Source organism: Phyllostomus hastatus, unplaced genomic scaffold (assembly GCF_019186645.2).
Source record: "Phyllostomus hastatus isolate PE091 unplaced genomic scaffold, TTU_PhHast_1.1 phas_contig_524, whole genome shotgun sequence".
NCBI lineage: Eukaryota > Metazoa > Chordata > Mammalia > Chiroptera > Phyllostomidae > Phyllostomus > Phyllostomus hastatus.
Genome location: NW_025333900.1, coordinates 12,851,284 through 12,864,792, shown reverse-complemented (window position 1 = coordinate 12,864,792; position 13,509 = coordinate 12,851,284). Strand labels below are relative to the sequence as shown.

Here is a 13,509-nt window from a genome sequence, read left to right as displayed (position 1 = left end):
CAAGAGCAGGTGCCGTCACAGTGGTTTACTGGGATCGTCCCTCTTTCTTTGTTAACGAGCACTGACTTGGCATTTAATAAAACCTTATTTGTATACTGGCATACATGTCTATGAGAAAGAGCCCGGAGCAGAGCGGGCCCAGCATTCCCCTCACTGGAACTCAGCGTGGCTGGGAGCCAACCAGCTGCAATAACAGCCTCATCCCAGAGACGCCCCCCACCCCAGGCCTCAGGGCAGCCCCCGCCTCCCCACTGCCAGTCTCAAAGGGTCACAGGGTCTGCCTTCATCTTTTCTGTGCCCCCTCAGGGTGGCTTTTCTGAAAACACTGTTAGGGTGGGTACAGGAGCAATAAAAGCAAAAATCCTATTTTAATGCCTGTCATTTCTTTTAGATTTTATTAGTAATTTTTAAAAAGTGTTTAGCCACTCTGCCCATTTGTCGAATGAAAAAGCACATTTGAAGGGCACCAGCCAGGGTGTTTGTCCTCTTTGCTTGGGACCCGTGTGTTCTGGCTTGGTCTGGTCTTTCCCCACAGAGACGGGCAGAACAAGAAGATGGCCAGTAGGAGGAGGCCTCCAGGCCCCGGTCAGCCTCCTGGTTTCTCCTCTAGGCAGTCTCTGGGCCGCTCAGCGGCTTTGTAAAGAGAATGGCAGAGAGGCCCACAGCACCCTGGTCTTATGGTTCATCCAATGAAGGTGCTTTGAAGCCTTAGAGGCATTTGAGGTGCTGTAGTTATGCTTGCTCTATAGAAATGGAGATTGTGAATCAAACTCCTATGTTTTAGGTCAGTAATTCTTAGCCCTGGCTGGACATTGGAATGACTTGGGAAGCTCTGAAAAATACTAAAGCCAGCTGAATTAGAATCTCAGGGCCTATATAGGCACTGGGCACTCGCAGTTTTTAAAAACTCCTCAGGTGACTCAGTGAGCAGCCTGGCTGGAAATCACTGCTCTAGGGCCTGCCTGTCTCAGTGTTGGCCTTCCTAAGCTGTGCTGTTGTGACGTGGGCCGTTGCACGTCTTGGGGCTAACAGAGAGTTCAGTGAGGGTGGGAGGGGCACACGAGGAGCCTTGGCCTCACAGGCACCACGTCCGGGTTTGAGTGGATGGACGGGTGGGCGCAGATATGGTGAGCAAGCACGCAGGTCCCATCTCAGGTCAGTGAGGGTGATCGGCCAAAGTTCTCTTTCTCTGGCTTCTGAACTCCAGCAGCATGTAAGGGCAGGAGGACTTTCTGGTCTTTCTTGTCTGATAAAGAAATGGTCCAAAGCCAGTGGCCTGAGTTTGGGTTTAGTTCCTAATGGAGTTTGCCCAGGTTCCCCTTTATCCTTCTGCTTCTAGAACTGTCCCCGAGAATTGCTGGTCATGGCCCAGAGGTACATTTACCTACACCAGCAGCCATGGTCCTTCAAAGAGAGGCGCAGGACCCTGCCCCTTTTCTAGTGACCAGAGGATGGCACGACCCTTGGTGCCCAGGGAAGCTCAACAGCTCCACAATCCCAGGTACCAGTCTCCTAGCTGTGCCAAGGCTCACTGCCCAGAACAAGCAGTTGTTACCGCCTTGCTCTGCGGTCTGATTCTGCAAACAAACCAAGGAACATGTCTGAAATTAGCCTCCTTTGTAACTTCAGACAGAGAAGTTTAAACCACATGGCTTTTTATTCTCTATGTAGTGTGGGGAGCTGAGAGACCCTTTGGGGGGCCCTGGGCTCTCAGTGGCGGTACCCTCCACAGGTTCCGACGCCTCTCATCACCCTGGAGGCCCACCCCGATGGGCTGGGAACAGTGCGATGTTCCACCAGAGAGTCACACTTTAAAAGGGATAAAGTGTGAGCCCTGCCAGGAACTGTGTGGTCTTGTTTTATTTTGTTTCATTTTTAGAAGCCTTCATCTTGCTTTCTAAGAAAATCTGAGTGGCCTTTTGGGACTTGAGAGATAGGAACCATTAAAAAGGCAAAAAAGGCCCTGGCTGGCGTAGCTCAGTGGATTGAGCGCGGGCTGGGAACCAAAGTGTCCCAGGTTCGATTCCCAGCCAGGGTACATTCCTGGGTTGCAGGCCATAACCCCCAGCAACCGCACATTGATGTCTCTCTCTCTCTCTCTCTCTATCTATCTCTCTCTCTCCCTCCTTTCCCTCCCTAAAAATAAATAAATAAAATCTTTAAAAAAAAAAAGGCAAAAAAGGTAACTTTCTCAACCAAGTTCTCAGTGACCAACACTCCTCCCAACACAGTTCCAGAAATTAAAATGTAGGCACAAGGAAAAAAATTCAATGCTAGAAGCATTATATATGTTTCTTTCTCTGAAGGATTCTAATTTTGAGTGTTCCCTAAAGTGCAGGCTACAGTGAGCTCCTAAGGTAACGGCAGACTCTGAGCCCAGCCCAGATCTCCTGAATCAGTCTCGGAGGGTGGGAATTTGGAACTTGTATCATTTACCAGCTTCCCTGACGATGTTCATACACTCCAAAGTAAAAAATGCTGCTCTCCACCTCCTTTCCAGACACAATTCCCTCTCATCTGTCCCTCTGGCAAAGGAGGGGATATTATCAGGTCCCGAGAAGGACGTCCGACATGCAGTTCTGGAACATAGGGTTGTGCTAGGTCAAGGCTTTCCAAAGTTTTGAGACTGAAATTTTCTGTTACTTTTTTTTCTACTCAGAAACAGCAACCTTTGGGGTCAAGAGCAGGCCCAGAACAGGGAGCCTGAAGTTCCTGTTTTCTGAAGTGAATTAAATGTTTTGCATTTTTCAAATTTATATTTTCCTATTATTTTATAAAGTATTATATTTGCCTGATAGATGAGTGACAGGGCCAGGGAAAGTAACTATCTTGCCCATGATCACCTGGCTAGGAAGCGGTAGGACAGGGAGTCAGACCAGGCCTCCTTCTCCTGTCCACGCTGCTAAGGGAGGACTTATCCCGCTTTTGGGATGGACTCAGAGCTGCCACAACCACATACCTAATGGTGACTCCCAGGAGCCTGGGCCAATACTCTAGAAAAGCTATCAGTCGATACCCCTTGGCCTTTAAAGCCTGGAACTTCCTCAAGGACTGTCTTGAAGCCCAGGCTCTCACCCTTCCTGCTTGTCAATTCGTGGGTCTCCAGTGGTCTGCAACCAGGCCCCACTGCCCAGGAATTACTTTCCAAGGGGCAAGAAGCTAAATCCCTCTCTTACCACACGGAAGAGTTTGAAGAAGTCCACGTTGGCGTAGAATGTGTCTTCCATCCACTGTAGGGCGCCCTGGGAGAGGGAGCAGGTGGCCTCACGGACTGTTTGTGCCCCTCGGCGCTGGCTGAAGATTAGGAAACGCCGCAGGAGGGCTTCGCTGCAGGCCACATCCTTCAGCACCAGGTCTGGGACTCCGTGAGCAAACTGCAGGGAGGAGAAGCGACACTGGAAGACCACCTGTGGTAGGAGAGCACCTCCCTGCCAGAGATGTCTCTGTCCTCACCCACAGAATCTGTGCCAACATTATTTTACACAGCGAGGGGGATTAAGATTACAGATGAAACTAAGGTTGCTCATCAGCCGACTTCATTTTCAGATTATCTGGGTGAGCCCAAGATAATCACAAGGTCTTTTAAATGTGGAAGAAGGAGGCAGAAGGCACAAGAAGAACGCGATGTGAGAAAGACACGGTGGGTCACTGCCAGCCTTGGAGATGAAAGGAGACCACCAGCCAAGGGGGATGGACTGGAAACTGGAAACTAGATTTCCCTTTAGACAATGCTTCCCCCCCGCAACCCTGAAAGAGTGCAGCCTTGCTAACACTTTGACTTTCAGACTGCTGACCTCTAGAACGTAAGATAATAACTTTGTATTGTTTTAAGCCATTAAGTTTATGGTGATTTGTTAGAGTGGCTATAGGAAACTAATATACTCCCAAGACTCATTTTGCCAGTGACCATTCAGAATTTGAGAGATCCCTTCTCAGCACAGCAGGGCTTGGGTACCATCAGGGCCTGCTCCTTGGAGCTCAGGCTCGGGGGCCACAAGAATGCATTTGGAGTGATGGATGGCAAATGGCCACCCCTCTTCTTCTCACCAGATTTAGCAAATAAAAATACTGGATGCTCAATTAATTATAAATTTCAGATAAACAATGAACAACTTTCAGAACAGTACATCCCAAGTAGTGTCCAAATGGGCCGTACTTAGGCTAAGAAATGATTTGTCGCTTATCTGGAATTCAAATTAAACTACGTATCTTGTATTTTATCTGACAACCCTAACCCCCAGATAGGCCACATCCTGCAGCTCCTGAGGAGCCCCTTGGCAGTGACAACTGAAGCACAGTTCCCCAGACTGCCTCAGTCCTGGACAGGACACTCGGCCACCCAGCACAGAAGCCGGTCTCCTGGAGTCCTGGACTCCCAGCAGAGGACAAGGCCTTGGGTACCATGAACAGATCCCTGAGCTTCCCAGGGCTCTGCAGTCTTCCTGCGGTTTCCAGTGAGTTACACAGTCCCCTGGGCTGGAGAGCGGGCCCAGGCTCTGTTACCCTCTGCGTGGAGAGTGTCCAGAGCACAGATGGAAGACTCATCCTGAAGTGAGGCACTGGTCACAGATGATGCTGGGTTGGTGTGGACTCCGTCAATGCCAAGGGACTGTCAGTGGGTACATAAACTCCAGCAGAGCCTTCCTGTCTTGCCTACACCTCTTAGCCCCAGGGAGAATCCCTCCCCCAACCCTAATCCCAGAGTATAAGATATTTTCAGGTGGAGGGAACGAATGAGTTTATTTTGTCCAAACCTCTAATATTCTAGGGGAGAAAAGTGACAGAGAAGAGGATGGGGGACTTGAGAAGGTTGCACAGAAGGTCAGTGGGAAAGCTGGGTCCCCACAGAAGACCCCTGCTCATTCTGTTACTCAGTCACTGGTTCATGCAGTGCTCACTCACTGAGTTCCCATTCTGCAGGGACTAGACGAGTTACTGCGGAATCAGAGACTACAAGGCACACTCTGGCTGTGCAGTTCAGTAGAATGTTGTCCCCATATGCTAAAGTTGTGAGTTTGATCCCCAGTCAGGGCACATATAAAAACAACTGATGATGCATAAAAAGTGGAATGACAAATCAATATATTTTTTTCTCTCTCTCCCTTCCTCTCTCTCGAAAATTGATCACTGTTTTTTTAAAAAAAGGAAAGAAAAAGAAACCAGGTGAACTTTCTGCTTTCTCAGGTGCTCACTGGCTACCTGGAAATACAGGCATTTAAGGAGTAACAAGTGCTGGATTGAATGTAGTAAAGCCAGAGCACAGAAGAGGGAGCATTAAGAGTAGTGAGTAAAAATAGCTAGTATTTATTGTTTATTGTGTACCAGGCACTGTTCTAAGGGTTGTACATATATTAATTCTTTTAACTCCCACAGCAACCACATGCGGTAGGCACTTTTTGTTATCTCCACTTTACAAATGAGGAAACAGAGGCACAGAGTCATTAATTAGCTTGCTGGAGGTCACACAGTTAACCTTGTGGCTTTGCTGGGATCTGAACCTACAGCTTGTGCTTAACTATTACTTGTTAGCTCTTTGTCCAGTGGGGAAGAGGGAGGGGGCTGGACAAAGAGAGGAGGGTTAATGACTAGTTTCACTGAGGAGACAACATTTGAGCTGGGCCTTGAAGCAAGTCTAGGAGCTTACAGGGCTGGGGTGGGGTGAGGGCAGACCAGACCTGTATCACTCTCTTCATCTAGTAACTCCCTAGACGGGGAGAGAGGGGGTGATGTGATTCCCTTCCGAGCTGTGCTAAGACAATGGGCAGAAAGGACCAGGAGGGGCAGCCAGTCCTGATGGCAAAGAACAAAATTCCATGTTTGATGAGGATGATCAATTAGAGAGTTGTAAATCACATGTGGCTATTTAAATTTAAAATAATTAAAATTAGCCCTGACTGGTGTGGCTCAGTGTGTTGGTCATTGTTCTGCAAACTGAAAGGTCACCAGTTCAGTTCCTGGTTAGGTCACAAGCCTGAGATGCAGTCCAGGTCCCTGGCTGGGGGTGTGCAAGAGGCAACTGATTGATGTTTCTCTCCTTCTCTTTCTCCCTCCCTTCCCCTCTCTCTAAAAAGGAATGGAGGGAGGGAGGGAGGGTTTTTAAAATTGAATAACATTCTAAGTTCAGTTCCTCAGTTGCACTAGCTCTATTTCAGGTGCCTAGCTGCCACATGTGGCTAGTGGCTACTGTATTGGACAGCACAGAGGAAGAACGTTGCCTTTGTGGAGGAAGGTTCTAGTGGATGGTGCTGTTAAGAAGCCGCTGAGCAGGACACAGACCAAGACTGAGGAGGAGGTGGGGAGGCAGATATATGAGGCAAGCAGGCAGAGAAGCAGGGCGGGCGCAGGGTACAGAGGGAGCTGGGTCCCCAGGAGTGGTCTCTGCCTGCACAGGAGCTCTGGGCCCCTCAAGCCCTGGGGTTTGCTGGTCAGGGAAGCATCAGTGATTCAGAGCCATCAACACTAAACAAGGCCACAACCTGGTGACCCAGGACTGTCCTCTCCCCACATGAGAGGTCTCAGCCCTGAGGACAGCAACGCAGCGACTAGAGGTCCAAATGCCACGTCAGTGAGGCACTATAAAGACATTTCCCCTCAGTTCTTGGCTTTATCTCCACCACCCTTTTATTACCAACTGGAAGTCATCAGAGGCATTTCCAGGACTTGAGTTTTACGAGCTGAAGGGCAAGCAGAGGGGAAAATGACCAACTAGTGCTCCTGCCACCACCTCCTTGGGTCGGGCGGAGGGAACCCAGAGCAGGGCAGCCAGGCCTGACTCGCCAGGAGCCCACAGCCCCAGGACGCTGGGCCAGGAGCCCCAAGGCCCCGAACTACAGTAGTGGTTCTTACCACAGGGCCTGCTAGAATCACCTGGAGGGCTGGTTAAACTGTGGGTTGCTGACTGGTCTGTGGTGGGGCCTGAGAATTGGCTTTGCTAACAAGCTCCCGGTCCTTATGGGTGCTGCTGGCCTAGGACTCTGAACACCACTGAACCGGAGTGAGGAAGATTGGGTTCAGAATGAGAAAACCTGGATTCTGTAGGAAATTTGAGCTCTATACCCTCCTGCAAACCACTCAATCGCCAGCCGCCTCTCTTTCCCCCTCTCTCTGAGCCATCTCAGGATTCATGTGAAGAACGTGTAACTAAAGGATGTGAAAGTCATGTGTTCATGATAAAAATGCTCTGAATAAATACGAGGGAGAATGGACATGGAAGAACTAGGTTTGGGGGTGGGGTGGTGCGATTAGGTCAGATTGTGCAAGGGGCTAGAGGAAGGAGTTTGCCTGGCCTGGAGAGGAAACAGGGCAGGAAATCGGAGGCTGTTCTGCACGCTGCCGTTATCAGTCTATAACGTGGGAGTTACCCCAGCCTAGCTCAGGACTCTGTGCTGCCGGCTTCTTGGCCTGGGACTATCCTCACAGTTATTTGCATGGCCACCTTCTCGGCAGTCAGGTTTGCTCAAACACCACCTCCTCAGGAAGGCCTTCCCTGGCCACCCCATCTAAAACGGCCCTGTCCCATGCCCGCAGCCCTGCCCTGACTCCTGACCCTGCTAGATTTTCCTCACAGCACCCATCTCCGCCTGCATACGCACGGCTTCCTTTGCTTACTTCATACTGCCTGTGGCCCCCAAGTAAGCCCAAGAGTGAGGGGCTTGTCCATATTGCTCACACTATTCTCGTACCCAAAATGTCCCTAAATATTTAATGAGTACATGAGCAAACTTCAGTTTCCTCAACTAGAAGAGGAGGTGGAGCCACGTGGCCTCTAAGGTTCTTTCCCGCTGTAAAACGCTGAGACGTTGTGTTGCCAGGACTGGCGCTGTCTCGGAATCCTATGAGGGCAGCGCTTATCAGTGCAAGTAACCCTCAGGAATTCTTCTGAGTATGTGGCATGAATTATGGATTCTGGGTGTAAAAGCAAGAAGGGAATAAAAAGCCACGCTGTTCCTTGCCTTTCTCAGGTCTGTGCTCACCCCTCCCTTCCAGGGACGGCTGACCAAAGACATGAACCTACCTGCTCCGGTCGGACCAGGGAGTTGACCAGAAGGTGGACAACTGAGTCAGACAGGCCAATGTTTTTCGTGAGAAATAGTGTCAGTGTTTCTTCATCTTTTAGGACATCCTGAATTCGTATTCCTCTGCCTGTATATGAATGAGAGAAAGACCAGGGTGCTGAAGGGAAGGGAGGTGGGTCAAAACAGAGAAAACATCTACAACTCATTGGAAACATTTCCAACTGTATTCTTGGGGTCCCTAGGAGCATCTGGAGGGTGGGGTTCCTGCCAGTCAGCTGTCCCCCAACACAGTCACAGAATTAACTGCCGTGGCAGCTCAGCAAAATTTAGTGAGAAGGCCCAGAAAGCAGAAAAAGTCAGCTCAGGGTCTGCTGTGGGGTTGGTCTAGGACCTCGCTTTCAGCGAGGTAGGAGCAAGGAGCGGGAGCACGGCAGTTTTGTCCCCCAGGAATATTTGGCACCATCTGGAGACACGTGTGGTTGCCACAACCGGGGAGCCACTAGTGGCTAGAGAACAGGAATGCTGCCAAACACCCCACAGTACACGGGCCCGCCTGATCCAAAACGCCAGTAGTGCTAAGGGAGAGAATCGCTATTCCGGGACTGGGGGAGACACGCGCTCTGTTCACAGTGTGGTTGTCATGGGGTAGAGGATCCTTCTTGGCCTTTCTGGGATTGCAGTTACGGGTCTAAGCTCAGTGTACTGATGTGGACTAGGAGAGATGGGGCTGTTTTGGTTAAAGAAAACTTCAAGTAGAGAAGAGGGGATGGCCCATTGCCTGGGCCTGCAGTTTCACACCCTAATCTCCCAGTCACATTCTTTCTAGCTCCACTCAGAATCTGCTAGAAGCAGAAAATTTTTTATGGGGAGACATAAAGGACTCTTGACAGTTTAGGTAACCTTGGGGCAAGTGATTGAACCTCTTCAGAGCCTGTACTTTCCACATCTACCTCTCAGGACTGTTGTGCGGGTGACGAAAGACAAGGAATGCAAAGTGCTTAGCTCCCAGCCTGAAAACAGTGGGCGTGCGATCAATGCTCATTCTGATTACGGCCACATTATTCTTACTCCTCGCAGGGGAGTCCCACTCAGGGTGCCCACCTCCTCTGCCTGCTTCCAGGGCCAGCACTCTGTGTGAAGCTGGCCGCTGTCACAGTTCAGGAGGTGATGGTCAGAGAAGAAGGTTAAAGGCCCAGATATTTGTGAAATCGTTTCAACATTCTGGGAAAGTCTTTGGGTTGCACGAAAAGGCCTATCTCTGCATTCCAAATTCTCTGGGAGCCTGGATGACTGCTTATCTCACATAGTTCTCCTTTGGCTAGATTTAATCATCAAACGCCCCTGCTCCTTCCAGAGCCCATCTCCTCCCTCCCCAAATTCTTCCCTCACCAGGGAGCCAAGAGGCTAAGGGCCTGAGTACGTGACAGCCATCCCTTCCGTTTTCAGGACGTGACTCGCCCCGCACAGTGCCTTATCCAGAGCGACAGGCTGCTCATTTCCTTTTGAAAGGGGTGAGTCAGCCACGGGTCTGGCTGTGCAGTGAGCACAGGGAAACCTGTCCTGAGGTGCCACTTCCCCATCACCTCCGTCTCCAGGGTGGGGGCCCTTCAGAGTCCTGCCCCTGGGGAGCCCAGTGTAACAATCCTTTGCATGAGAAAAGCCCAAAGGCTTTAGGGCAACCTGACACAAGAAGGAGCCTGAGGGAGGAGAAGGGTTTGAAGAGTGGCTGTTCTATTTGATTCTTGCCTTCCCACCTTTTCAACAAGGTAATTCTGTCATCTTCCAAACTCAGGTCCTGCTTCCTCTCTTCCTTGCCCTGTGGCAAGAGTTCAATTGTTTTTCTCCCAGTCACTTTTTTATGTACAATGTTGTTTCTCTCTCTCTCTCTCTCTCTCTCTCTCACACATACACCCCTCCTGAAAGTAGGGGGCTGTGCATTCTACTTTCATCAGCACCCCTCATCACCCCTAGCGATGCTGAGCACCCAGATGTAGGCCTGTGTAGTCACCTGTCTCTGACATCCAGCACTGGAGCCTGACATGGAATCGGAGCCTCAGTAAAATGGAACGGCTCAGGTGCCCAGTAAATACCTGTTGTCTTGCCCTGAAAGTCATGACCCCATTGGACTGTTTATCTCTTTGTTATTCTTTAACTCACTCGTCTGACCTTACATAAAAATACCTTTGCCAGGGAGGGGGACAGAACGAGGGAGACTGTATTCCACCCAGGCGACTGGGCAGCTGTGGCCCTAGAGAGCAGGGGCAGGAGCATTCTGGGCCCACACACCCGAGGAGGGGTGGGGGCCGTCCTGCAGGGGACGTGTGGGGCCCAACGCTTACAAAGTGGCTGATACCAGACAGAGGTTTCACTAGACTCTCGAGGGAGAAATGTGAACTGGGGGCCTGAGGAAAGAAAAATAAATTTAGTTTAAAATGTGGTTCTGCTTGTTCTCTTCCCCACGAAGATTAGAAGCTGGGGGAGGGGCAGCTGAGGCCCATGGAGTTGAGGGGAGCTGAGGTGGGAGGGAGGCCAGGAGAATGCTCGAGGCCCATGGGAAGAAGGTGTTTAAAGATGATTGAGAGACCGCAGAGCTTCTTTGGGGGTGAGAGGGGAGGGGGGCTTCAGGCCTGCCTTTAGCCATTAATCTTCCCCTGTGGAGAATGCTGTACTACAGGTTTGCTGGAAAGGAAAATGCCACCTCGTCGACCATCGGCACACTTTCCCAGGTGACCGGGGAGCTGACTGGCAAAAGCACACACCAGTGACAGCCTCCACCTTGCTTTCAAAGACTTAATGCTCCACTGCAGCTTCAGGCCGAGGATTCAACACTCTCAGGGAGCAGTGTCCCCAGGTGACTCTGGGACAGGTTTTTAAATAGCCTGCAGTGCTAATGGTGTACTTCAGTCCCCAGCCTGGAATTCCTTCAGAGACAGTGTCCCAAACTTTACTTGGAGGTGGATGGTCTCCTGTCCCCACGAAGGGCCACTAAGGCCAGGTGTTCTGCAGAGTCTCTGTTCTCAGCCCCGAAATTCTTTGGGAGATTTGGCTGGCCTTCCCTGACCCAGACTGCGCAGACCTCCAAAGCTGCTGTCGTTTAGCAATTTCCCCCCAAAGCAGAAGGAACCACCCCTGTGCCAGTTAAAACTCGGCCCTCTCTGGGGTTAGGGGGTAGTGGTTTTGGGTTCTCATATACACACTGTAAAGGCCATAGAGAAGCTGAGGTTTGAAGTGACGTCCTTCACACTTCCTCCCAGCCAGACTCCAGGTGAGGATCAAACACTGAAATGAAATTTCTGCTGGATGAACAAGGCAGGCAGTCACTCTGGGCTCAGACAGCCATTTTGTCTTCTGCTGTTTAACCTCAGGGGAAAAAGTGCTTTCTGCTTGGTGTCCCCCTGCCCCCAATTTTTCTTACTATTAAAATGCTGATTGTGCTCAGAGGACTATAACTGCTTAGTCCTGCAAGCTCCAGCTAAGTAAATTCTTCTACCCAAAGCAGCAAAAGACACAGCGTTTGTAGTTTGGTTTTACTACATAAAGTATAAGCATTACTATTTTTGAAACAACTACCACATAATGAAGTAATCTGAAAGTCCCATCTGAGCAGACTCCTGTCCTTTACTGAGCCAATGGGGAGTCAATGGAGAAGGTGGCGGTGAGATGGAGAACTTTCCCCTCCCAACTCCCCTGAGCTCCTGAAGCTCCACCTGGGCTCCTCTCTACTGCTCAGGCGGCCACTGTTGACTCAGTCCTTTCGCTTCTGCCCCGGAAGCCGGCAAACACTCGGTCTGACCCATCTCCGCCGCCAGGGACCAGCACCATGCCAGGCTGGGGGGGCACTGGCCAAATGTCTGCGGCGTGTTGGCTGGCCTGTGCAGTGAGGCTCCCGGGACTGACCCATTCCAGTCCTTCTCCACCTTTGTTGTTTGGAACCGAGTAGGAGCTGTGCCACCAGCACCTCCAGTCCCCTTGGTAGGCCCCTTCCTCATCCTTGTCATTCTCTAAGGTCATCCCGAGGGTATCGTCTCCCACCCTTACCCCCATTCCTAGGAGCAGACACCTCCCAGATCCACACTGCTTCCTTCTCAGGCTCTCAGCCCCATGAACCATCTTCTGCACCAGCAGCCTTTGCTCTCCACCCCGGGACTGCAGTGAGCCCGGGGTTCCTGCGGCGCGGCTCCCTGCCTGCAGATGGTTCCCGCGGGGGCCCAGGCTGTTGCTATGTCCAGTCCCTTGGGCTGTCTGTAATGGAGCCTCCTGCAAACACATCATCTATACAACATCCACCCGTGCTTTGAGGAGACCTGTCAGAGTGGTTGCCGGGGCTGGGTTTGTTTGTTCCTGTTTTTCTCCTGGGAGGAGGGGCCAGGGAGGGAGCTCCTCCAAGTTTCTGCTCACTGTTCACAACTCCAAGGGGCTCTCCTACCCACCCAGCGGTCTCGAATTTCCTTCACCTCCTCGTCAACCAAACTGTCACCTCTGCTCAGCTTCAACCACCATGGCCACACCTGGGGGCTTGTTCTCGCCTGTCCTGCCTGCCTTTGAAATCTTGAATTCACATACTTCATTTTCTGACCACAACCGTCAGTCTCTCCATTCTGCTCATTTTCTCAGCCCTTAAACAGGGTCATGAAACCCCCTGAGACCTCTAGTTCCTGGCCCCTTCCCCCACTATCCCCTGGCCCATTTCAGCACTTCTGTCTTCTTGTCCATCCTTATGTACCCTGGAGCTGACGTGTAGTTCCACACCACCCTCAACCCCCTCGCCTCCTGGACCTTCTACTTGCCCCTCAAACCTCTGGCTCTGTTACCCCCAACTCTGCACCTTCTCTGCCTCAGGGCTTGGGGTGCTGGACATCACTAGAAGAAATCAAATGATTATACATATATATCTCTCGTGATAAACGCATTCTCCCTGGCCTCCCTGAGTCCTTAATGCTACTTGGCATTGGGACACATGTTCCTGGTTAGCTTGCTCTCTAGGACTCTGTGGAAGCTGTCTGAGAACCCCTCTTCCCTGCTTCTACCACTCAGCTTAGCCTCCTACTTCCCAGAGCACATGCTGTCCTGGTGCGCTCCTTCCTGTCTCTGGACTTACCTGGGTAAGAGCTTGCTGGCCCTTCTTCTCAACCTCCTATTGTCTAGGCTGGTGGGAAGAGCAGTCCTCACCAAGGTGAGACTCACGTCCCCTCTAGCCCCCATTCCTTCCTGCCTCCTCTAGTGTCTTTTCTGACCACATCTCCCTGCTCTTCCCTGTATCTTGAGTCTCTCTGATGTATGAGACAGGTGAGAGGCGACTGATAGCTGAGAACATAGAATCCCACCTTACCTGCAATTTTCTCTGGGTGAGTTCGGAGGGTGTCCATGAGTTGGGATAAGGTGCGAAGCTCTGTCCAAACACGGCCAAGCTGCTGGCTCTCTGGTGCATCCACGAGGAGTTCGTGAAAATCGCGATACACTCTTGCCAAGCTGGGAGAAAGACAAGGCCTCGTTG

General features: G+C 51.0%; 1 protein-coding gene across 3 annotated transcripts in view; it reads right to left on the bottom strand.

Annotated features, from left to right (window-relative positions):
- The window catches only part of ABCA4 (ATP binding cassette subfamily A member 4), a 129,185-nt gene that overhangs the window by 103,808 nt on the left and 11,868 nt on the right, over window positions 1-13,509 (bottom strand). For all 3 annotated transcript variants that reach the window (XM_045847200.1, XM_045847201.1, XM_045847203.1), the window contains 3 exons: window positions 13,345-13,484; window positions 8,015-8,142; window positions 3,177-3,374 (listed from right to left, as the gene is read on the bottom strand). In XM_045847200.1, the coding sequence (XP_045703156.1) occupies window positions 3,177-3,374; window positions 8,015-8,142; window positions 13,345-13,484 (466 nt within the window). The remainder of the gene's footprint in view (window positions 1-3,176; window positions 3,375-8,014; window positions 8,143-13,344; window positions 13,485-13,509) is intronic.